This window comes from Dipodomys merriami, unplaced genomic scaffold, assembly GCF_024711535.1.
Source record: "Dipodomys merriami isolate MVZ:Mamm:240054 unplaced genomic scaffold, mDipMer1.0.p SCAF_895, whole genome shotgun sequence".
Classification (NCBI taxonomy): Eukaryota; Metazoa; Chordata; class Mammalia; order Rodentia; family Heteromyidae; genus Dipodomys; species Dipodomys merriami.
In genome coordinates this window covers 273762-301037 of record NW_027206507.1, presented here as the reverse complement: position 1 = coordinate 301037, position 27276 = coordinate 273762, and the positions used below count along the sequence as shown (strand labels likewise).

Sequence of the window (27276 nt, the reverse complement as noted above, 5' to 3'; positions counted from 1 at the left end):
CTGTGGCTCAAGTGATTGAGTGCAATCCTTGAGCAAAAGTTTAGGGACAGTGCCCAGGCCTAGAATTTAAGGCCCAAGACTGGCAAAAAATAGAAAGGAAAGCAAGCAAGCAAACTCATAGACATTCCTGTCCAGACTTGCTTTGAATAGTGATCCTCAGATCTCTGCCCCACAAGTAGCTAGGATTACGAGCATGAGCCACCAATATCTAGGTCCCTTTTTATTTATGTATGTATTTTAACAAACTGCTTATTCATTGTCTGTGTCTTCAACCTTCCTGGTGGGATACAAAAACTTTTCCTACTAGGTGTCCCTATTTGACTTTTTTAGGGAGCTTCAATGTTGGTGCTATTCATTCTGGGACCTCATACTGATGAAGCCAAAGCCAAAGCCAAGGGTTTTGAAAGAAGAATAGATTCACCAGTCTAGAAATGCTGGTTTATTTAAAAACACATTTTATTGATTGTGTGTGTGTGCATGACATGTGCGTGCGTGCACAAGTGCTATGATAGTAGGGCTTGCTCTCTTGCTTAGCTTTTCTGCTCAAGTCTGGTGTTTACCACTTAAGCCACACTTCCACTTCTGACTTTTTAAAACTGGTTAATTGTTGGTAAGACTCTCACAGGCTTTTTTGCCCAGGCTGACTTCAAACCATGGTCTTTAGATCTTAGCCTCTTAAGTTGCTTGAATGGCAGGCAGGAACCACCGTTGCCTGGGTTGTTTTTTAATATTCTTTAACAAACTCCTCATTCAAAGACTGGGTCTCCAATGAAATGTACAAGTCGTTATGTTGAAAATGAACATTACAACTTTGGTGCAGGCGGGGGAGGGGGCGAGGATTGGGTGGTGGGGGGAGGATGGCAAGGGAAAACAAAGGAGGAGGCTAAAATGCATGATAAGAAATGTACTCATTATCTTACCCATGTAATTGTAACCCATCTGTACAGTATTTTCACAATAAAAATAAAAAAGGGGGGTGGAAAGACTGGGTCTCCATTTTCCCATCTCATCATCACAAACCTTTAGTCGCCATTCTCTTCTCTACCAAGTAAGGATGATTATAATGGTGTGATTTCCAGGCTGGGAACAGACAGATCAGCTTAGCCAAAAGCAAAGCCCAAAAATCATAAGTATGAGACTTCTGGCAAAGAGCCAGGAGAAAGGAGAAGGGATTGGAATGCAAGGGTTTAAGGACAATGTCTGTGAACTTGGAGGAAATGAAGGCTCAGAAGAGGGACATGACCTCTCACAGTCCCACTGGTGGCAGTGGAGAACAGGAAGAGCCTTAGTGCCCTGTACCCCAGGACTTGGCATGCCTTCAGTGAGTGGGCATTCATCTAACTCCTTGGAGGTCTCCAAGGGGGCAGTGGCATTTATCAGAAGCCCCAAGATCACTCACACGCTGGCAGATGTAAGAGGCAGCAGGCTCAGATTCCATACTGTCTGGCCCTGGCTTATTCCCTTATGTATGCCCTAGTCATCATAATAGCATTGCAGTAGATTCCTGGGACCAGAGACTGAGTGACTCAGTCAAAATAGGAGGGAGTGACAATCACCACCAATGATAGCAAGGGAGTGAAAAGCCAGGGCAGGAAGCTAGGGAGGTTGGTGGAACTGAAAAAGGGCCAAGAAGAGAGCTGTAGCCAGGTGCTCATTGCTCACACCTGTTATTCTCACTACTCAGGAGGCTGAGATCAGAGAATGATGGTTTAAAGTCAGCCTGGGAAGAAAAATCCAACAGACTCTTATGTCCAGTTACTCAAAAAAAAAAACAAAAAACAAAAACTGGAAGTGGAGCTGTGTCTCAAGAGGTAGAGAGCTGTCTTGAGTGAAAAGTCAAGTGAGGTAGAGGCTGGTGGTTCACACCTCTAATCTTAGCTACTCAGGAGGCTAAAATCTGAAGATCATTGTTCAAAGCCAACCTGAGCATGAAAGTTTGTGAGACTTCTTTTTTTGAGTTATTACAGGGGTAGGAGGGAGTCAGTACTGAGGCTTGAACTCAGGACCTAGGTGTTCCTGAACTCTTTTGCTCAAGGCTAGCACTCTACCAGGGGAGCCACAGCAACACTTCTGGTTTTCAGGTGGTTAATTATAGATAAGCGTCTCATGGAATTTCCTGTTTGGGCTAGCTTTGAACCACAATCCTCATATCTTAGCTCCCTAAATAGCTAGGATTACAGGCATGAGCTATGAGACACTCATTTCCCTTTAATTACTAAAAAGCTGGAAGTACATGTTCCTCAAAAGGTAGCATGCGAGCCTTGAGCATAAACAGCTCAAGGTCAATGTCCAGGCTCTGAATTCAAGCCCCAGGACCTGTATGTATGCATACACACCCAGGGGGTCCACTAACAGCCAGAGTGATGAAGGCCATGAAGAGAACATTCATTCACCTGCCTACCACATTAGGACCTTGCAGAACAATCTAGAACTGTGTAGAGAGTTCTGTCTCCTCCCCGTTTGCTGTTCTCCCTTAGATTTGGATGCTGGCTCTTCCTGTTACTGAAGTCCCCATTCCTAGGCCTGTAGGAGACCCTTCCTCCAGTTCTGTCCACAGCACCACACCCAAAACATGGCTCCCAGTCAGCCACCCCCTCTATACCCCACAGCCCATGGTCATACTACCGTATCTTCCTGTGTGTGTGTGTGTGTGTGTGTGTGTGTGTGTGTGTGTGTGTGTGTGTATGTGTGTGTGTGCTTGTGTGTATGTGTATGCACAGGTGCATGTGTGCATGTTCATCCTGGGAATTGAACTTAGGACCTGCACATTGTCCCTCAGCTTTTCTACTCAAGGTTATCTCTGTATCTCTTGAGGCACAGCTCTGCTTTCAGCTTTTTGATATCTAATTGGAGATAAGTGTCTTATGGACTTTCCTGCCTTGTCTGGCTGCACACCATGATTCTTGCCTTACTCCTAGTCTCCTGAGTAGCTAAGATTACAGGTATGAAATACCAGTACGCAGAAATCCTGTTTATCTATCTATCTATCTATCTATCTATCTATCTATCTATCTATCTATCTATCTATCTATCTATCTATCTATCTATCTATCTATCTATCTATCTATCTATCTATCGCTGGTAATGAGGCTTCAATTCAGAACCTAGTCACTGTCCCTTAGCTTTTTTGATCAAGGCTGGAATTCTGCCACTTTAACCACAGCCCCACTTTGGAATATTTGCTGGTTCTTTGAAGGTAAGTCTAGGGACTTTTCCTACCCAAGTTGTCTTTGAACCAAGATCCTTAGTTCTCCGCCTCCAGAGTCCTTCTTTCTGTGTTATTTTTCCATATCTGTTTGTTACTATTTCTCTGCTTTTGTCCAGAGAAGCTGATCTGAGACCCTTCCCAGATCACGCATGCTGCCATGTGCAGTGTGGCAAAGGAATGGCTTGCAGAATGAAGGAATGAAGTCTGTGTGTCCAGCCTCCATCTAGGGATGTGGCAGGTTTCAGGTTAAGGCACTAAAGGTGACTAAGTTATGATCTCTGCCCAAGGAGCCCATGTTCTTCCCATAATGAGAAAGCCTACAGCTGGACAGAAAGACATGAGATCTTCAGGGTGGCAGCCCTGAACTCCCTAGGAGAGTTTTGGGAGTCTGTGATGAGAAACAAAGTAGTCACCAGGAAGGAATAGGCCTAGCCCAAAAGGCAGGGAGTAACATAACACTCCCTTCCCCTCACCCAAAATCTAAGACCACTGGACAATAAATGGTTGGTGTGAACATTGTTCTGCCCTTTGACTGGGCTTGGACAATGTCGCTGCTTCTGTGTGTGTGTGTGTGTGTGTGTGTGTGTGTGTGTGTGTGTGTGTGTGTGTGTGTGTGTTTGTGTGTGTGTGTATGGGTGCATGAGGGTGTACACACACACACACATTGGATGAACATAGAAATATTATTTTATAAGAAATGTACTCATTATCTTGCCCATGTAATTGTAACCCCTCTGTAGAGTATTTTCACAATAAAAGAAAAAATATTATTTTAAAAAATCATCTCTAAAACAACTCACTGATGGCTTACAACTGTAATTCTAGCTATTTGGGAGGCAGAGATCTGAAGATCTCAGTTCAAAGCCAGCCCCAGCAGATATATTTGAGAGATTCTTTTCTCCCATGAACCAGCAAAATCCCAGAAGTGAACATATGGCTCCAGTGGGAAGAGTGCCAGCCTTGAGAAGAAAAGCCAAGTAAGAGTGACAGACTCTGAGTTAAAGCCCCAATGCTAGCAAAAATCAGGCAAATAACTAATTTAAAAAAATCAGCTCAGAGCTTTCCTCATCTGTAAAATGGAATGATGAACAAGATAATGGAAGAATGAAGGAAGAGAATCCTGAAGGGCCTCAATTCACCCCATTCCACCCCCAACACCCAGCAAATATACAAAATAACCTGCTCATTACTTAGAGCCAACCAACTAGGCCTGCTTAGCCTTGTTGTTTTAGTGCCACCTGCTGGTACAAATGCAAAATGCTGCATGTTGCCATCCTAGGAGACACTTTGGCAAGTGTCTTACCTGCTTCACAGACCTCTGGCCTCATTGGGTCTCACTTTGTCTGTCTGCTACATAAACACAGTAGACTCCTTCTGCTCCATATCCTGCATCTTCCTGGCTTGTGATTTTCAGATTATTTCTTTTCTATTCCTTCTGTTGATCCTGGGGCTTGATCTCAAGCCAGGGTGCTATCCCTTAATATTTCTGCTCAAGGCTAGCACTCTACCAATTGAACCACACCTCCACTTCTGGCTTTTTGCTGATTACTTGGAGATAAGAGTTTCGTATGAGCTAGGTGTCAATTGCTCAGGCCTTTAATCCTAGCTACTCAGGAGGCTGATATCTGAGGATGTCAATTCAAAGCCAGCCTGGGCAGGAGAATCTGTTAGTTTCCTATCTCCAATTATTTACAGAAAAATCTAGAAGTGGTGCTGTGGCAAAAGAGTGCTACCTTTGAGCAAAAGAGCTCATGGATAGGTCCCAGATGCTCAGTTCAAGCCATAAGACTAGTAAAAAAAAAAGTTATAGATTTTTCTTTTTGCCTGGGCTGGCTTTGAACCCTGATCCTCAGATCTCAGCCTCCAAAGTAACTAGGATTACACACAAAGGGCCCCTCTTATAAAGGTTCTGTCTCCTATTACTGTGACCTGTAGCCATCCTGTATGCAAGCCCCTAGACATCATCTCATCCTGCCTTGAGCAGTTAAGCACGTGGGCTACTGGGCATCACACTGTGGCCCATCACCCCTGGAAGACTTGTACATGAACACTGGACTGAATGGACCTCAGAGATATTTCCTTTTCTATTTAGTCCCCTTCTTTGTAGAGATCTTCATTTCTTTGGCTTTCAATCCCAAATAATTTAATAATCTTACTGATATCTCTTCTTTCAAAACTGATCACACCTCTTTTGTGTGCCTATTTTTAAGGCCCTGATATGGATCTTGTGTCCTGTTGTGGCTTCTCCTGACCTGAGCTTACTCAGGAGGACTAATGCTTGTGCAAAAGATATGATAAGTTTACAGGTTTATGAAGGAGTCTGGACGGATTCAATGACTGGATGGGTTTGTATTGATTTATATATAACACTAATTTAATATTTCATATTAATGAAATACAATCTTACTGATTACTCCAAAGCATTATATGTGTACTTATATACATATATGTGTCTATATGTTTGTCTTTGAAAGAATGGCAGTTTTTATTTTAGAACTATTATCAAACACAAGAATAGTAATTGGTATAGTTGATATTTCCAATGAAGAAAGCAGATATTTTTTGCCTCCAATCATCAATATTTATTGAGCATTTACAGTGTACTGAACACAGTAGAACATACAGAAAATATTGCCCCTGCCTGGAGGATCTTACATTCTGAAAGAAAAAATATATCTTTTTTTTTTTCTCGGTCGTGGGGCCTGAACTCTGGGCCTGGGAGCTGTCCCTCAGCTCTTCAGCTTGAGGCGAGCACTCTACCACTTGAACACAGCACCATTTCTGACTTTTTCTGTGTATGTGGTGCTGAGGAATAGAAACTAGGGCCTCGTGCATGCAAGGCAAGCACTCTATCACTGAGCCACCTTCTCAGCCCCACTTGTCTTTTAAAATGGCACTTTTATTTGGTGTCTTCTGTAACTTTCTGAGGAAATATTCTGTAGGGTGAGATTTGATAGAACTCAGACCCATCATTACTTAGAGAAGATTTAAAGACAAACAATGGCAGAGCATTCAGGATAGAGTTTGTAGGAGATACACAATCTCATTAAGTAAGGTGAGATGTGCTGCAGTAGAGGATGGTTAATAGTTTGTGGGATGCAAGCAAGAAAGCAAGGGATCTTAGAGAGTGAGTAGACCAGAAAAGTCATGTGAACTTTCCCGAAGTACATGGCCACCAAGGAGGAATGGTTAGTGACAAGACAGAAGGCTAAAAAAAAAAAAAAAAAAAAAAAAAAAAAAAAAAAAAAAAAAACAACGGTAATCCTGCGTGCCTGCCAAATAAAATTACCAAAATCGAAGGCAAGCTGAATCAAAAAATTCTCAAAAACCAAAACTGACTTAGATGCACAGAATTTTCAGTTAATACTAACCATTGTCATAGTGGGTGAAAAACGTTGTGGCTTCCTAATTTAGAAAATGCTATATATCAAAATTTTAACTGGAACATTATTTTTCAAATCAATGTTCCCCTCCCCAAGGAAAAACTTGGGTTTGTAGGAGGTAGTTGGTAGATAGATTAGTATTTTTGTTATTGTGATAAATTTTGCCCTTTAAACTTGGTAAAAGCCCATTAGCTGCCAAAAGGGAGTAAGGAACAAAGTTATAATAATGTACAATTTCTTTTGAGGCATATCAAAACCAAAAGAATAATTTACATGAAAAGTTGTAGAGAAAACGGTAATAATGATTACCAAACAGTTCGTTTTCACTGCATCTTTACTTTTACATTTTTGTTTGTAGGTTGTCTAAAACAGTTAAATACAAATAAAATCTGTAGCAAAAATAATGAGAGCAAGCAGCAGGTAACATTACAAATAATGGAATGTGAACCATTTCTGCCCTTATCCAGAGTTAATTGGGACACAACTTTGTCTCAAATAATACTTCTGGTACTGTAGTCTAAGGTGTGCACACTGAAATAGACTCTTCCACAGAAATAGATGATTCCAGAAGGCAACAGCCATGGAATATCTGTACCACAGCCCTGCTAGTGCTCCAAAATTTTCGAATATCCAGAATAACTACACCTGTGCCTGGAACCAATTTTCCCTTTTATTACCCACGAGTACAAACCAATATGTAGGAAGATTTCTTCACTTCAACATGGAAGCAGTTTTAACACACACTGGTCCTTGTGAAGTCACCATGTACCAAAGTACATGCCAAACATTTACAACTTGTAAAAAATTCTACATCTTCGGGCTGGGAAGGTGGCTCAGTGGTAGAGCGCTTGCCTTGCATGCCTGAGGCCCTGGGTTCGATTCCTCAGCACCACATAAGCAAAAAAGAAAAAAGCCAGAAGTGGGGCTGTGGCTCAAGTGGTAGAGCGCTAGCCTCGAGCTGAAGAGCTGAGGGACAGTGCCCAGGCCCAGAGTTCAGGCGCCATGACTGGACCCCAAAAAAAAAAATTCTACATCTTCATATTGGCCAATTGAAGATGAAAACAGATAAATCACTAAATGTTAACAGGCAATATCTATTCCCCTAATATTACAAAACAACAACAAAAAACCCTGAGAAATATAGAAATTCAAATAGAAGCAACATAAACCCATCATAAATCATAAACAAACTATTTGTGGGACAGCATGGATGGCAATTAGTCTGCTGTATAAATTTTAGAATGAGGCAGACAAAAGTTGGAAGGCCATTTAATTTTCACCTCCTTCTCCTGCTTTCACTTCATCTCCTTGGTAATCATATCTACAATGTCAACTTTTCTCTCAGTAACTACTATATTAGCGTGCAGTCTTTGAACCCCTCTTCACTTAATGTATCAAGTTCAGCAATGACTTCATGAAAACCTGTCTTTGCAAGAAAGCAAGCTTTCTCTGGGGAGTTCAGAATCTCATAATAGAACACCAAGAAGTTAAGGGCCAGACCCAAACTGATAGGTTTATCAGTTGTGAAGCTTGAACTCTGGGCCTTGGCACTGTTTCTCAGCTCTTCAGCTCAAAGCTAGTGCTCTACCACTCGAGCCATAGTACCACTTCCTGTTTTCTAATCGGTTTATCAGATATGGGTCTCAAATATTTCTTTATTGCTATTGTTTCTAACATATTTGTACGATGATTTCTTTTTTGCTGTGTATGTCCCTCCCCGATGGTATCTGGTAAAGAACTGCTACACTTGTGTTTCGTTGAAAATCAATCTTTCTATGTTACTCCTGAGCTTGAATGATCCTCCCTATTCAGGCTTAGAAGTTGCTTGACTATAGTTGTATCACTGGGCCTGGAAAGATTAGGCCTACACAGTTATTTTGAGAAGAGTTCCTAGGGAGCTAAGAAGTCTCTGGTGATGCTGCATTATCAGTAAAGGAACTGTGTTGTCCCAAATGATGCCTGACTATTCCTGACTGTGGCAAATCCCAGGGGTCAGGACACAAGCCTGGTTTCTAGAAGTGGCCCTGACTCTTCCCACACTTAGGACCTGGGATAACAAAGATTTATTCCAAAGTCTAATGGGTAACACCTGGGAAGACAATATGAGGTAGCTTAGAGTGACTGAGAGGAACTTTTAGGATCATAGAAGAGGGAGAAATTCACACTGAAATAGGGCGTGCAAATGGAAAGACAAAAACACACTGGTTTGGGCCAAGCCATCAAGCTTCACAGAGACCTATAATTCACTTCACTTGCACCTCACCCACATTCCCCCCGATCTCCCCAAACCACCATTAGTTTGAACAGTAATGGTGGTGAGGTGCCTGTTCTAAGACCACTCCTCCCACCCACAGGATGCTTTTCACTATTTAGCTGAACAAATTGTTAAAGAAAAGATCATGGGAACACCATGAGTTCAAGCCAAAAGAGTAACAATGAACATCAAAGAAAAGAAATGAAAAGTAAAGTAAAGAACCTTAAAGGAAAGGAAAAATTTGGAAACAGCCAAAAACTACTTAAGATTCCAAACATGGAATTTGGACATTTCTGGGAAATTGTTAGATTTTTTTAAAAAAATTTAATTGGTGCAAGGATTATGCTGTATATCTAGCAATTCTGCTACTTTATTGCAGTGTATACATTAAAGCATGAAAAATGATCCAAGAATCAGTTTAGTGCCTGCGAATACCTTTTTATATTGAACAGGGAGCTATTCCAAAATATAAAGAAATCAGATATAATATACATTCAACAGAACTTATCTGTTACACACGAACAGAAACAAAAGTCTCATAAGCTCAATTACATTAGTAGATCTAAGAATTAAAAAGCCAACTTATTTCATGCTTCCAATACTTGTCCTTTTCTCAGATAGTCTAACAATGTTTCAGGAGACACACTGTCATTTTCATTAAAAAAAAAAAAACTCAACTATGCTCATGCAAGCAGGAGAAAACATCCCCATGCATCCCTGCAGTCCTAAGACAAAGGACATAGCACTGGTGGAAACCTACTTCCTCTCAGAGTGGCACGATGCATTGTGGGAATTGTAGTCTATGTTGCAGCACAGATACTTTGAAAGTGCAGGTTTTTTATTCTTTTTTTAAAAGCAGGGCAAAGATCCTTCTGCGCATGTGCCTCCCCACCCACTGTGGGTGGTTCCAGCCTGCAAATTCTGGTTTCTTTCCCGTTGCCTTGCTGCTGGAAGTTTTCTCTTCAGTGGAGCTTGGGAGGTGTAACTTGAAGGGATCTCAGGCTGCAGAACCAATAACAGGTAGGAACTGTGAGCTGGATGCAAAACACAAGGCAAAATTGATCCTCCACATGTTCCTCCAGCATGAGGCTGATGATTTGTTCAGGGCTCCAGAGTTTGTGCTGCCACAGCCCTTGTGTCTCCAGGTGCCAGAAACTGGCTTGCAACATTCTGACAGCAAGTTGGGTGGTTCTCCAGAATAGGAGAAATTGTGCATTTATATTTCCATGATGGTGAAATTCTGCTGTTAACACATGTGACCTTACTATATTTGCCCAGGTGTAAGATGAGCATGATAACAATTGTAGCAAAATTGTGAGGTGTGTGCCTGATTTGACTCCATTTATATTGCAGTTGTTTTTTGGGTTCCTGTGTTGTTTCTCCTACAGGTGTCTCTGCTCTTCTCCTTCCTTGTTAGCTTTCTTAGTACTCCTGGTTTTAGTTCACACGTGTTTGTACAAGACCTTTTTACTAGGAACAGGTCTACATGAGATATTACAGTAGTGTGTGATGGTCCTGTTTTGTTTTTGGTTTTTTTTTTTTTTTTTTTTTTTTTTTTTTTTTTTACTTTCTGTTAAGCAATGAAGCCTAGCAATGTTTGAAGGAGGATACCTTGTCAACTCTGACAAGCCCTACAGAGCAGAGGCAGAAAGGTAAAGGAAGGGCAAAATGTTTTCAGCTTCCTTGCCTTAAGCAAAGATTGGTTCTACTCACTAGAGCACAAGACTCAGGTGGTACTCTTTCCTCTAACACTCCCAATCACTAGGTGCTGTTGGAAGGTTAACAGTAACTAGTAGGAGGGGAAATGAACTTGCCTGAGGAATCCGTCAGAGCCTAGTTCTCAGAAAGGACATGGGGCTGTGGTTTGTGGATTAGGAATTATTGTCACAACTGAAAGTATCTATCTCTGTTCTTACTAATTTATTCAGCCTCTTCACAGTATCAATTCTTGTACAGGATCTCTCAAATGTCTCACCTGTGGATATACTGATAGTAGCCTTATAGCGTTGGTTTTTACCTGCAGTTAAGAAAGTGTTTGTCATGGAGTGTTACAAAAGGAAATTAAAGTACTGTGTCTTACTCAAAGTGGTATGGTTTTTAGATGTAACGTATAATGAAGTTTTAGGTAGTGTTCTCCATTTTGTCTCAACCTGCTCAAAGAAGTATTATTTCACTTAAGAAAATCTTCATGGGAATTGAAGTCAATGAAGCTTGAACATTCATTTAAAATATGTTAGTGAAACACGTTGATCCCTTTTTATCCTTTGCAGTTCCTATGCATTTTCCTAGCTTAAAATTTTACTAACATGGAGGTTTTCCACTTTATCTGTTCTTGACAATTTACAATTTCTCCACTAGATTATTGAGCCTATTTTACATCATTTAAAATGAGAGACTGCCTAAATATGTATTCCAAAACAATTGTTCAATAGAATTTAAATACAATACAATAAAATGCTCTTTTTTGTGTGCTAGACCTGGTTCTTGGGCTCAAGCACTGGACATTGACCCTGAGCTTGTTTTGTTCCAGCCTAATGTTCTACCACTTAAGCCATATCTCCACTTCTAGGTATTTTAGTAGTTTATTGGAGATCTGTGTCTCTTAGACTTTCCTGCCCCAGCTGGCTTCAATCTGTGGTGCTCAGATCTCAGACTTCTGAGTAGCTAAGATTACAACTATGAGCCACCAGAGCCCAGTTACAAAATAAACTCTTAAATATAGATTATGTTTGTAATAAAATAATATGAAATAGAAACTTGAAATTTAAAGGATGCTAGTCTAAATCCCAAAACAAGAAGAAAATATCCCACCCTGAAATCTATAACAATTGTGGTTTTGAGTATTTGAATATGGATAATTAGCCTACAGAAATTTCTTTGTTACTTTTTAAAAGTAAGAAACCATTCTTGTCAGGTGGAACAATCCAAAATGAATGTGCAAATGTTGCTTTTAAGTGATTCATATTGTTCCTTAGCACAAACGACCCAACTGAAGTTTACAGAGTAGGTTTTCATATTTCATACATATCACTGTAAAATTTATGTTATTTTATATTGAGTTTCTAATCAACGTAGTTGTGTAAAAAAAAATAAAAACTCTGGACAGTAGCATTTCCTGTGTAAAAGCCAAGCAATAAATATAAGAAAAAGCATATAGATATTTATTTTTTACTTTTATAAGTCTGCATTTTGGGGTGTCCTCAGCTTAGAACTTTGTGTTAGTATTATTTGTGCAACATAAGATTTTAATCTTCTGGTTCTTTAGCTGTGATGTTCTGTCACTCCTATGCTTAACATTTCATGTTACATCTTTAGTAAGCCCTTTATCTCTCATATGATTGTTTAGGAAAGTGAGCATTAGGGACTTCTCAAAACTGTATTTACATAATCTTTACTGATTAAGTAAAGTAGGCTAAATGACAAATTTCAAGTTATTGCTCAAGGGTTCTCCAAGTATTTGGATGCAGGGAAATGTGCCATTTGAAAACCATTACTGAAATATTATAATACAAGTAATATGTATTGTATATATTTTCTTGTATAATTTTGGGGAAAAGTATTGAGTTATAACCTATATTCTCTCCATGGAGTTTAAATGTATAAATGAATAAGATAGAGTGCAAAAGCTCAATGGAGTCCTAGGATCCATTTTAATGAATAGAAAAATAATTCATACAACCCTCAATGTATTTCATTAATAATTGGTGGTATTGAAGGTGTGGATTTTTGTTTTAATTATTCAATCATTTTTAGGAACCTTAGTTTTTATGAATTCTGTATGTATATTAACCTAGAATACTGTTTGTCTACCAACTAATGGACTGTGGAGTCATCTTCAGTGGAGCATTTAATACTCTACTTGAGACATCAAAGATTCTTCTCCCATAAGAAGGCTTTGTGCTTTTTCACTACATGTATAATGTTTTGAGCAGGAAAATCTGAGGCATAATCACACAGGTTCTTTCCTGACTATGTCAATTGCCTTTTCTCTAAGCCATGCGTCCAGAATCTTCTCTTCATTGGCAACAGGAAGAAAGAATGAGAGGATCTCTGGTGAGTTGTTTTTTATTTCTCATTTTTCACATTCCATTTTAGGAAGCTAAGTCTATCCAAGATTTAAAACAGAAAAAAAATATTCAGTTTCAAGAACATGTTCCTAAACAAGAGTAAGATGGTTTTTAGAATGAGTAGATTATAAAATGTCTTAGTTGAGGGCAGACTTGCTTGGAGTTTTCTGAGGTGAGATAAAGTAGTCACACTTGTTTGGTGATTCAATGCCATTGAGGGAGTCACTTGTCATGTAAAGTGGACATTTGCTGACAACTTGTCAGAGATCACCTCCTTATGATTAATGTTGAATTATGTTAAACAGGTTTTACTGGAGTTTCTGAAATAGTGTGGTCACACACACACACCTTCAAATGTGAGAGATTACTTAGTAAGATACATGTAATTAAATTACTCTCCATACATACTTCTTGGACTGCTTCCTGGTCTTTGACTACATAAAACTTGATAATATTTGATGATATAGTGTGTGGTCTTCCTAGAAAGCCCTTTGTATTTTTCCTAACGTGTCATCACAAGATTTTTTTTTCTTTTTTTTTGTGGGTCATGGGGCTTGAACTCTGGACTTGGGCACTGTCCCTCAGCTTTTCAGCTCAAGGCGAGCACTCTACCACTTGAGCTACAGCACCACTTCCGGTTTTCTGGTGGTTTATTGGAGATAGGAGTCTCACGGTCTTTCCTGCCCGGGCTGGCTTTGAACCGCGATTCTCAAATCTCAGCCTCCTGAGTAGCTAGGATTACAGGCGTGAGCCACCGGCGCCCGGCACAATATTTTTTTTCTCTATTTACTCTCTTCATTCTGTTTCCTACTCATAAGCTTTCATCATTTCTCTCTTTCTCTCACTTTTTATATATTTTCCTCCCTGTGTCTTCATCTCTTTCAGTCCCCCTTCTCTCCGTCTGTCTCTCACCATTTTTCAAATGCTGTATCTGGGAACTTGTTTGTTTTACTGATCAATTTTCCTTTGCTGACATAGTTCTTTGAATTGAAATTTTTCTTACCCCTTTTCTCTTTATGTCTGAGATGAACGTTTGCTGTGTTGCATGCTTGGTGTTTAAATTCAACACTAATGGGACACACCTACCTCATTCTCCACTGTCTTTCTTGTGCTAGTGTTGGAACAGGAACTCACAGGCTTCACATCCTGTCTGCTTCCTCCTTCACTGTTGGCACTACTTGGTCTTTTAAAAAAAATTTTTTGCATTGTAAAATAATTTACAGAGGCGTTACAGTTACATGATTATATTTCCTATGGAGCATTGTTACCTGCTCCTTTGTTTTTCCTCTACCATTTCTTTCCTCCTAACCTCTGCAACCCCTCCCACCCTCCCTCACTCAAATGGTAAAGTTCGTTTTCAACCTAGTGTCTTTTTTTTGTTTTGGGGTCCAGCTGTGGGGCCTGAATTCTGGACCTGGGCGTTGTCCCTCAGCTCTTCCCACTTGAGCCACAGCGCCACTTCCATCTTTTTTTCTTTTTGCTTATGTGGTGCTGAGGAATCGAACCCTGGGCCTCATGCATGCAAAGCAAGCGCTCTACCACTGATCCACCTTCCCAGCCCCCAACCTAGTGTCTTGTACATCTCATTGTTACAATGAGTCAGCCTGTATCCCTATTTAAGCATTTTGTTTTTTTCCGTCCTATCCCCAAATTAGAAAAGTGTATATACAAGATGCAAGGCACCGCAAAAACATACAGTGAAAACAGGGGTTATACCGTGGGGGAAGAACATACCAAAGGAACAAAAAGTCACATAGTACATTAAAAACAATAGCAAGAAAGAGAAAAACCACTTGAGTTCCTGTTTAGGGCTCATTTCACTTCATATCATCTGATATGGTCATATGTACATAGCTTTTGACCATTTCTGCTTGTCCTAGACATGTACTAGTTATTTCAAATAAGGGAGATCATGGGACCTATGTTTCTTTGGGCCTGGCTTACTTCACTTATTACACATTTCTCCAAGTCTTAACATTTCCTTATAAATGGGGTGATGACATTATTTCTGATGGAGGCATAGAAAAGCATTGTGTGTGTGTGTGTGTGTGTGTGTCTATACACATATATGTATAAATACATATTATGTATATATGGATATGTATATCATATTTTCTTGATTCACTCATCTACTGAGGGGCATCAAGGTTGGTTCCATATCTTAGCTATGGTAAATAAAGCTGCAATAAACATAGGTGTGCTGGTAGCTTTAGTATACCCTTGTTTGTGATCTTTGGGTAAATACCCTAAAGTGTGATTGCTGGGTCAAAGGGGAGCACTATGTGGAGTCTTTTGAGGAACCTCCATACTACTTTCCAAAGTGATTGAACAAGTTTACACTCCCACCAACAATGCAGTAGGGTTCCCTTTTCTGTTTGCATCCCCTCCAGCATCTGTTGTTATTCGTGTTCTTGATTATAGCCATTCTATCTGGGGTGAGGTGGAATTTCAAGGTTGTCTTAATCTGCATTTCTTTTTGGCTAGAGAAGTTGAGACTTTTTTTGATTTTTGTGTTTTTTTTAGAATGAAATTGCTCCATTTGTTAGGAAATGGAAAGTCTTGGAAAAAATTATACTAAGAGAAGTAAGAAAGGCCCAAAGAAACATAGGTCCCATGGTTTCCCTTATTTGCAATAACTTGTATATGTCTGAAACAAGCAGAAACGGTCAGATAAGTTGATTTTAGGCAAAAATGAACCCATTAAGGATTCAAATGTATTTTCTTTCTTGTAATTGCAGGTCCCATGGTTTCCCTTATTTGCAATAACTGCTATATGTCTGAAACAAGCAGAAACGGTCAGATAAGTTGATTTTAGGCAAAAATGAACCCCATTAAGGATTCAAATGTATTTTCTTTCTTGTAATTGTTTCTAACATATTTATAAGTTGAGCCTTTTTTTAAATATGTCTTTTGGCCATTCTTATTTCCTCTTCAGATTAGATTCTTGTTAAGTCTTTAGCCCACTTATTTATTGGGCAGTTGTTTCTCTGAGGATTTGTTGTTGTGGATTTAATTTCTTGAGTTCTAAGTATATTTTAGATATGAGACCCATGTTCATTTTATGCCTAGTGAAGATCTTCTGCCAATCTGTGGGTTTTGTATTGATCTTGTTAGCAATGTCCTTTGCCATGCAGAAGCTCTGCGGTTTCATGCAATCCCATTTGTCCAACCTTTCTTTGATTGGTTGTGTTTCTGGGTCTCTATTAAGAAAATTTTGGTTGGTGCCAAGTACCACTAGAGTTTCTCCTATTCTTTTCTGTAATGTTGTTTAGGGTGTTTGCTTTGAATGTGAGGTTTTTGATCATTTTGGAATTGATTCTGGTGCAGGGTTATATATACAGATCTAGCTTTAGTTTTCTACAGGTAATGAACCAACTTTGCCACCACCATTTACTGACGAAGTTGTCTTTCCTCGATTCTAATTTTGAGCTCCCTTCTCAAAGTTTAGGTGGATATAGGTCTGTGTGTACATTTCTGGGACTTCAGTCCTATTCCATTGGTCCTCAAGTTTGTTCTTGTGCAATTACCAATCTGTTTTGATTACTATGGCTTTGTAGTACAGTTTGAAATTTGGTAGTGATATTCTACCAGCATTGTTTTTTCTGGTATGGATCGTTTTTGCTATCTGGGGTCTTTTATTGTTCCATATACATTTCTGGCTTGTTTTTAATATTTCATTGAAGAACTCGGACTATTGATAAGTATTGCATTGAATTTGTAGATAGCCTTTGGAAGTATTGTCATTTTCACAATGTTGATCTTCCCATTCCGGGAGCATGGTAGGTTTTTCCAGTTCCTAAGTTGTGCGTTAATTTCTTTTTTGGCACTATCTCTTGAGCCACACCTCCTCCAATATGTTGATTAGCTGCTTAATTTGAGTTGTCTACCCAGTTTTCTGGCTTCCAGCCTCCTTAATAGCTAGGGTAGGATAAGCATCTTGAACCAGAAGCACTTGTGTTGTTTTTACTTACTTGAATATTTATCATTAATAATTAATTGGATACTACAATAAAGTTAGATTATTGTTAACAGCATATTTAAAATTAATATTCAACCTAAGCTCCAGTATTTCATGTTTCAATTAAGTGATGTACTTTATTTCTAATAATTGTAGCTGTTTTTCTAACTGTGCTACATTTTCTTCACTAACTTTATGCTCACACAACTCCATGAAGAAATTGTTTCAAATTTAATTGATCTATTGTTATAGTGGTGATGTATAGAGTGACTACCATTTCTTGGGCCAGGTATTGAATACATTTCCTTTCATGCTGTGTCTTCCATACCCTCACTCTCTCCCAATGTTTCCCTGCCATCTTGACTCATGATTTGTATAGCTTACTTTCATCAGTGCCTAATTACCTCCACAGATGCGCTTTTTACCCCATTTCCTTCTAGTTCTCTGGCTTCCCCCACTCTCCAGAAGAGATCCATGTGAATACACCATATCTATTTAAACTTTTTTTTGCCAAACCTGGGGCTTGAATTTGGAGCCTGTCCTGGGCACCATTCCTGATCTTGATTTGCTCAAGTCTACAACTTTACCACCTGAGCCACAGTGCCATTTCCTAATTTTTCTATTGATGTAGTGCTGAGGAATGGAACCTAGAGCTTCATGCATGGCAGGCAAGTACTCTAACACTTAGCTATATTCCCAGCCCCAATCTATGTGTTTTTATTTCAAAGGTGAAGTAAGAAAGAGGCTATATTTAATATTCTATAAATCACAATGATGGAATACATTTCTTTGAGATCCATTGTAATTTCCCTGTGTTTATTTCATTCATAGAATACTATAAATATATCTTTTAATTTTCATGTATTTATAACATAACTTTAATTTTTCATATTGTTTTCTACACCATTTGTCTTCCGATTTGCTATTAATCTTGGAATATGTGTCTTGATAAATGCAACACCATAGTATTTTTTTTTAAGTTTAAGATAATGGCATCCATGTGTGTGTTCGTGCTGATTTTTTGTCTGGTTGTTATATCAGTTAGTAAGAGGAGTATTAGTTCTACAATAGTAATGGTAGATTAAAGTATTAAAACTGCATGGTCTTTTAAACATGTCTTTGTACCTTTGCTTTTCAGCATACATTTTTACTATCATAATGTATAATCTGTCTGTCATTATCAATGATCTATATCTGTGGTCATATATTTTGGGCTGATGCTTATTTCCTACATATTATCACTATTTGTATTTTTCATCATTAACTTTTGCTCATGGTATCTTTGTATATTTTTTTTTATTTTTTTTCTCTCTAGTCCATGACTTTGGATTGCTCATTAAGTTTTCTTTCTTCTGTTCATGTCAGACAGTGCCTTATATATTTACTATATTTTACAATATAAATATGGTCTTATTTTGATGGATATCTTGCTATTTAATATCTGTTTGTCTCATCTGATATTTATTTCTTATTTTGCTTCTATGTAACCTGCACACACCTCAACTTCACTGTAAATCACCTCTCATATAAGCTGCAGGCATTCTCCTGAACACTGTGAATTACCTCTGATACCAATTACAAATTAAATCTGATGTAAATAGTTGTTATACTCCATTGTTCATAGGATAAAAATAAGACTGCATGCTTAATACAGGTGCCCTACTTTTTCAAAAGTTTGTTTCTATGTTCCATTGAATTTGTGCAACTCAAAATATGCAAGGACTGCAAGATTTTTTAAAAACAGTCTTATTAATATTCTTCATACAGAAATAAGCAGACATTTCATGTAAAGAACAAAGGCCATTCTCAGGCTGACGCATAGAGCTTCAGCAGAAGTAAAATGTGCAGGAAAATTGTTATACTGTAGAACTGCAAGAAAAAGAACTTTCTACCCTGTGGGATTCTTTGTTAGGAACACAAAGGAAATTAACTTGCTGATTGCATTTTTACTATGAACATTAATCTTTACAATATTATCATAGTAGTAGCATATAGCATAATATAGTTACTTTTCAATGGAATTCAATGAAATTTATAACCTATGTATAACCTTTCTATTTTCCTTTTAAATTTTTGTAGAAATAATTCTTTGAACTCAGACCCCCATATTTGCGAGGCAAGTACAAAATTAATTGATCCATATGCAGGATTCACAAACTTTGTTTTTAAAACACCTATGTGTTTGTATATTGAATTTGCATTCCTTATGAATTATGAATATGGTACTATAAGATTTCTTTTCACAAGAGAAATTACATACAATGTTTTCTATACATTCTTTTACCTACACATGTACCATTCCTTTAACTACACATTTACCTTTTTAATAATCTTCTCCTCTGTGTAGATCTATGTTAGCAATTTTTATTTTTCTCTTCATGCACAATAATTTTTTTTCGGTCCCGTTTACGGGCCTGATCTCTGGCCCTGGGCCCTATCCATCAGCTCTTCAGCTCAAGGCTAGGGCTCTACCACTTGAGCCACAGCGCCACTTCTGGCTTTTTTCTTTTTTGCTCATGTGGTGCTGAGGAATCGAACCCTGGGCCTCAGGCATGCAAGGCAAGCGCTCTACCGCTGAGCCAGTCACCTTCCCAGCCCCGAAGAATAATTTTTATAGCACTTAAAATGAAGATGTGTTAATAATGCATTATCTTTCCCTAGGAATACCTTCAATCTTAATTGTAAGAAGAGGCGCTTTGCCCCATGGATTGTGTATTGAAGTCTATTTTCTTTAAACACTTTATAGATATATTTCTTTTTGTGTGTTAGTCATCATTCACCTCTGATATTGTCAAGAAAGACTGTATTCCTTTTAGACACTGTACAACAAATTAGTGCTGTATTTTATTCTAATTCTTAAAACTACTATATTTTTTACATCATGTCCCAATTCATAGTTTTATTCTCTATCCTTCTTGTGGTGGTCATAGTTCACATTTTTGGGGATCATCTTGAGCATTCCTTAAGCCTCTATCCATTTACATCCATCCTTCAATTAAGGCCTATTAAAATGCAAAGCTGATTAAGAAACATTCTATGGTAATAAGTAAGTATTTGGTGTGGTAGGAAGTAGTCAGTGTTCACAAACGTTCATGCTGGCAGTTCATTTTTACATATGAAGAAACAAATGGCTATCTATGACCATACTTTTATATCTAGAAATTTAATAACAAAAATAGTTAACATCGGATGTTTTATTGTGAGAACTAAGTCAAATCTTATGAGAGCCAAATCATTCGTTTACTATTTTTTGAGTAATTTACTCCTTTTAACATTTACCTGGATGCTGTGCTTTTCATAGATCTACTAATGTGTTATGTATTGCATATGATGTAATGGCCATGTTGTGACTGTTTATGAGAGCACTATTTAATAGAAACTCTAAATAGTATTGTCAGTGAGGCAGAATATGAAAATGCCGAAAACACATTTATTTACTTCATTGTTACCCAGATATATAGTAAATATTACCAAAATAAGCTAAACACACACTTTCAGACTCCTACTTATACTTATTGTTGTCTTGCTAGGTTATTAGCTTCTTAGAACTGTTTTCTTGTCTTTATTGCTGGAACCAGAAATGGGTTCTAATGTATTAGAAAAACTTTGTATGTGTAATTACCAAGTTACTATGGAGGCAAATATTTCTACTTTGATTATATATTCTCTCATTTTATAAATAACACAGAAAGTTCCAACCACATTCTGTAATACAAAAGCATACATGTAGAAGAATGAAATTCTAGTTTTGGTGTTCTCAGGACTCAGGGATTGATGGACTGTGCCCTTACAGAAGCTGGTGTCATTTGATGATGTGGCTGTGGAATTCAGCTGGGAGGAGTGGCAGGCATTGGATATTTCTCAGAGGACCCTGTATAGAGAGGTGATGCTGGAAACCTATAGCATGCTGGTGTCCTTAGGTGAGCCAAAAATATCACATTAACTTGAAAAGTTAAGTGGGGCTTGACCTCTGGGCATTGGTACAGTGCCTCAACTCTTCGGTTCAAGGTGAGCAATCTATCACTTGAGCAACAGCGCCTCTTCAAGCTTTCTGGTGGTTAAATTGGGGATAAGTATCTCACAGCTTTCCTATTAGGGCTGGCTTTGTATGGCAATCCTCAGATCTCAGCCTACTGAGTAACTAGGATTACAGGTGTGAACCACTGGTGGGTGGAAAATGATTTGTTTGTAGTAGATATGTGAATATTTATAGAACTTTCAATGCTATTTGGATGTAAGTTTCCAGTCTGTGGGAAGTGTCATTTGTTTCAAATGAAGGTAGATTATATACAGGTAGATTATATAAATTCTGAGGCAATTTTATTTTCATTGTTCAAGGATCCAAATCAGCAGTTTGACAAAAGTTCCAAACTGTCTTCCCTAAAGAGAAGACTGTATTCCCAAACTTGAAGTGATTATTGTGGGTAGATATACAATCTAGAAAACACATACATACATACATACATACCTATTTATCATTATTGGAAGTAAGAACTGGAAATCACTAGATTAGAGGGAGTATTTATAATCCAAACCTAGTACTAGATGCAGTGGTTCATGCCTGTAATTCTTAGGAGTCTGAAATCTGAGGCTTTCAGTTTGAAGCAAAAAATGCCAGTGAAGTCTCCATGAGACTCTTATCTCAAGATAACCACTCTTACACTGGAAGTGGAGCTAGGACTCAAACTAATAGAATGCTAACCTTGAGAAAAAGAATTGCATTCAAGTCACACAACCTGCAAAATTAATTCAAACCTCGGGGAGATTCAACCATGGAGACAGTGAGAAATGAAAGAAGATTTGGGAGCAACCTTGTTAACAGGATATCTGAAATCTTAGAACAATTGTGACACAGCATGAGCAATAAGTCTTCACTCTTATTAACAGGGCACACTGGTCCTAAACCTCAATTGATTGTCAAGCTGGAGCAAGATGAAGAGCCATATATGAGAGAAGCCTCAGACAAGAATTTCTCAGGTGAGTTAAAGCATCTTGCATAGTGATCATGGATCCAGAACCAAATTGGTAAATTCGTCTTGCTATGTACTGACCAATAATATTCCTAATTCCCTTGAGTCCCATGTGTAGCAGAGAACTAGGTGATCTTTGTGTTAGACTTGTGAATCAAAAATGCATGTAGATGCACACTGAACTATGTAGGGCAGTAAAGGTAAAGTTAGCAATTCTTTCTCTTTGTGGAAATTATTTTGAGAAAACAAAATTAGAAATGTGAAAAGTGAGATTTACTTTTCTTTGAAACTAGGACTAGGCAGGTATAGCAAATGACTATGCCAAGGCTGCTATCCTCTGATAAAGATAAGGAGGGTAGAGGCCAGTATACAGAACCCAAGCTTTCAGTCTAGAGAGAATGATTAACTAGGTCGTGATCTGATGTGGCTTTAGTTCATGAGTCTGAGGGTTTAAAAGTCAGATGAGATTCTGTCTAAGGTGGAGGGAAACAAATTTTAAAATTTCTAAAGATACTTAATTCACAGTGAGAACTTATAACTGAAGAAATGTGGTTATAAAACTTTATTCTCAGGTGTAAGCAAAGGTTTGTATAAAAAAGGTACAATCTCCAAAGTTAGAAAATACTGTTCTCCTAATGTTTGAGAAGTAAAGTAGCACAATATATAAATTATTTTAAGAAAGTAAAACAATACAAAGCATCTATTCCCCTAAGATCAAACAAAACAATTTTTGGGAAAAAATGAAGAATGCTACATATTAAATTATACAGGTTAAAAAGCTAGCAGTAAATAGTTTAGTAATTTGTATAAATAATTCCTCTGACATAAAAAAGAAGAAAAACCTGAAATATAGAAAAACATTTTCCATCATAAACTGTCAGTGTTACTCTTTTTTGTTGTTGTGAAAACAGTTTACAGAGGGGTTACAATTACATGGGCAAGGTAATGAGTACATTTCTTACCAAGCATTGTAGCCTCCTCCTTTGTTTTCCGTTACCATCCCCTCCCATCATTCCCCTCCAGCCCCCCTCCCCAGCCAAAGTTGGGAAGTTCATTTTTTGACATAACATCTTGTACATCTCATTGTTGCAATGGGTCCACCTTCCCTCCACAAATTATACCTACATCAAACACAGTAAAAACAGGGGTTATACCATAGGGGAGGGACATATAAAGCAATAAAGAAATATCATATATATATATATGTATATATATATATATATATGTTAGATACAATAGCAATAAATAAAAACATATGAGTCCTTATCTTGGGGTTCATTTTGCCTAACATCAATTTATTGACCGTTTCTGCTTGTCTCAGATATATACTAGTTATTGCAAATAAGCGGAACCACGGGACCTGTTTCTTTGGGCTTGGCATACTTCACTCAATATAATTTTTCCAAGTCTTTCCATTTCCTAACAAATGGAGCCATATCATTCTTTTCGATGAATGCATGGAATTCCATTATGTATATATACCACATTTTCTTGATCCATTCATCTACTGAGGGGCATTTGTGTTTGTTCCTTATCTTACCTATGGTAAACAATGCTGCAATAAACATAGTTGTGCTGGTACCCTTAGTATGGTCTTGTTTGTGATCATTTGGGTAAATGCCCAGAAATGGGATTGCTGAGTCATAAGGGAGCTCTATGTGAAGTCTGTTGAGGAGCCTCCATTTTGTTTTCCAAAGTGGTTGTACAAGTTTACACTCCCAACAACAATGCAGTAGTGTTCCCTTCTGTACATATCCCCTCCAGCATCTGTTGTTATTAGAGTTCTTGATTATAGTAGCTCAGTGGTAGTGTGCTTGCCTTGCATGCATAAGGCTCTGGGTTCGATTCTTCAGCACCATATAAGCAGATAAAACTGGGAGTCGTGCTGTGGCTCAAATGATAGAGAGCTAGCATTGAGCTGAAGAGCTGAAGGACAACACCAGGCCTGGAGTTCATGCCCCATGACAAAAAAACGGTGTAAGGAAGAGTATTACTTTCTTAATCAATACATTGTGGTAAAAGAAATTTATTTCTCATAAATCATTTCCTATATTAATATTTCAAAATTTGTAACAGTTAAGATGGGGAAAATGACTTTACCTTTATTTTAAGGAGTATTTGGATCTTATTTATGTTTTTTTTCTTCTTTATATGACTCATTTTAGATATTCAAAAAATGGAGCATGTGATTAAGACTTACCAGGAAGGTCCAGATGAATGTCTGCGTGACATAGCTGTCACAAATATTAACACAATAGAGCAAAGAGTGAGATTAGTGACAACTTCTAACTTGACCTCAAAACAGAAGCCAGATCTGAATAGGAATGATGAGAACTCCTTAAGGATGACGACGGACGAGTTCATTCAGTGTCAGAACATGCTCCACTACAGTGAGCCTGGTAAGATGCCGGCTGCATATATGCCTGGTGTTTCTCCTGTAGTTAATCAATCGCTTCGATACTCAGAGGCTTTTAGTCAAAATTATGATGGTCCATATTTTGAATATGGAGGAGAGAAGGTATTAAATTCAGAGATGATATTCTTTCCACATAATTGGGTTTGCATCAGAGATCCCGCCTCTAACCATAACGAATATAGAGAAGAATATGATAAGTCTGCTCTTCTTGCCCAAGAACTTTGTCAGGGAGGGAGGTTTCCAGTCACTATGCATCAGAAAAGAGACACAGGAGAGAATCCTTATACAAGTAGTGAATGTGAGAAATCATTCAGTAAGGATTTACACCTTACAAAACCTGAGAGGAAATATCCAGAGAATCCTGATGAGTATAAGCAATGTGCAAAATCTATCTCTAAGAATTCAGAACTAAGTTCTGATCAACCTAAAACAACACCAGAAGAGAAACCCTATGAATACGAAGAATGTAGGAAATTTTCCACCCAAAAGTCAGGTCTCAGAAGGCATCAGAGAACTGACAAAGAACAAAAGTTTGAGGAATGCAACAAATGTGGAAAATCATTTAGAATGAAGTCATACATCACTTTGCATCAGACAATACACACAGGAGAGAAATCTTATGAATGGGACAAATGTGGAAAGTATTTCAGACAGAAGTCAGACTTTACTGTTCCTCAGAGAACTCATACAGGAGAGAAACCTTATGAATGTAATGTGTGTGAAAAGTCTTTCACCCAGAAGTCAGACCTTACTGTTCATCAGAGAACACACACGGAAGAGAAACCTTATGAATGTAATGTATGTGAAAAGTCTTTCACCGGTAAGTCTGACCTTACTGTTCATCAGAGAACACACACAGGAGAGAAACCTTATGAATGTAACAAATGTGGAAAGTATTTCAGATTAAAATCACACCTTACTGTCCATCAGAGAACACACACAGGAGAGAAACCTTATGAATGTAATGTGTGTGAAAAGTCTTTCACCCATAAGTCACCCCTTAGTGTTCATCAGAGAACACACACGAGAGAGAAATCTTATGAATGTAACAGATGTGGAAAGTATTTCATATTAAAATCACACCTTACTGTCCATCAGAGAAAACATACAGGGGAGAAACCTTATGAATGTAATGTGTGTGAAAAGTCTTTCACCCAAAAGTCACACCTTAGTGTTCATCAGAGAACACACACGGGAGAGAAACCTTATGAATGTAACAAATGTGGAAAATATTTCAGACAGAAGTTTCACCTTATTGTCCATCAGAGAACACACACAGGAGAGAAACCTTATGAATGTAATGTGTGTGAAAAGTCTTTCACCCGTAAGTCAGACCTTACTATTCATCAGAGAACTCATACAGGAGAGAAACCTTATGAATGTAATGTGTGTGAAAAGTCTTTCACCCGTAAGTCACACCTTACTGTTCATCAGAGAACACACACAGGAGAGAAACCTTATGAATGTAACAAATGTGGAAAGTATTTCAGACAGAAGTTTCACCTTATTGTCCATCAGAGAACACACACAGGAAAGAAACCTTATGAATGTAATGTGTGTGAAAAGTCTTTCACCCGTAAGTCACACCTTACTGTCCATGAGAGAACACACACAGGAGAGAAACCTTATGAATGTAACAAATGTGGAAAGTATTTCAGATTTAAATCAGACCTTACTGTCCATCAGAGAAAACATACGGGGGAGAAACCTTATGAATGTAAGGTGTGTCAAAAATCTTTCACCCATAAGTCAGACCTTACTGTTCATCAGAGAACACACACAGGAGAGAAACCTTATGAATGTAACAAATGTGGAAAGTCCTTCATCTGGAGTTCATCCCTCAGGAAGCATAAGAGAATCCACACACATGAGAAATCTTAGGAATGTGATAACTATGGAAAGTCTCACCTGGATGAAAAATAAGTTTGCATGATAGAACCAAAACCTGATAGAAGCCTTGTGAATGTAGCAAATGTGGAGCCTTTTAGCCAGAAGGCATGCCTCATGGTTCCAAATTGAATGCACACAGGAGAAAAATCTTATGAATGAAAAAAAATGTGGAAAGTTTTTGAGAAGTCATAGTTAAATTTTCATCAGAAAACACACAGGAGAAAAACATTATGAATGAAACAAGTATCAAAAAAGTCCTTCACTTAGTAATCATGCATGGATGAGTGTTTATAGAACACAGACAAGAAAGACAAGGTATGAATAATACCAATGTAGAAAATACCACTTCGACAGCATAGCACAGTGTTCAGCAGAGAACTGAATCACATAGGAGAAAAGAAAATTAACAGGTCTAACAAATATGCAATTTTTAATAGAAGTCAGTCCTCAGTACATCCAAGAACATAATAAGGAGAGAAAATGTGAGTATAATAAATGTATACAAATATTTAGCCAGAAGTTTCACAGGTTTCTCTACATATTTCAGAGACCTAGAGACAAGACAGAATGTCGAGTGAACATTAGAGGACATCTTTCAAGCAGAAATGAACTTTCAGCGAGCATTAGAGCACTCACACAAAAAATGAAACCCAACATAGGGAAACCTTTGGCAGAAACCTCTGTAAATTATAGAGAAATCCTCCATAGCAGAATTAAGCTAGGTGTAAGGGAAAACCACTCACTGAACCAACATTTCTCATCCTCTCATTGTGTAGAGTAGGGATGATTCCCCTTCATGTTATTCAGGGGTTGGATTTCCAGGCTTGACAAAGAATTAAGATAGTGAAATTGTTGACTTGTGTCTTTTATATTGAGGAATGGATGGTCAAGAAATTTAATAAACACTTTTCAGAAATAGGAGCTCTGGACCTTTGAGATTGAACTCAAATCATCCATAGTGGTTTGGTAGTGATAGATGGGGAAGGACTATCATGCTTTATTCCAAGGACATGAGAGCATCAATTTCTCCACTGCTCCCCAAAAGTCTTCCACTATATGTGTGGTCTATGTATGCATTATAACACTATTACTATTCCAATTCATTTTTTTAATGGAAGGTCTGGTAGAAG

At 38.1% G+C, this 27276-nt stretch overlaps 1 protein-coding gene across 1 annotated transcript; it reads left to right on the top strand.

Moving 5' to 3' along the window:
- The first annotated feature begins 1132 nt into the window (after window positions 1-1132).
- LOC138820525 (zinc finger protein 182-like) lies at window positions 1133-26137 on the top strand. The gene is made up of 5 exons (XM_070012195.1): window positions 1133-1411; window positions 20664-20790; window positions 24006-24239; window positions 24282-24358; window positions 24656-26137. Exons 1-5 carry the CDS (start codon window positions 1133-1135, stop codon window positions 26135-26137), a joined length of 2199 nt encoding a protein of 732 aa, XP_069868296.1.
- Window positions 26138-27276: the final 1139 nt, after the last annotated feature.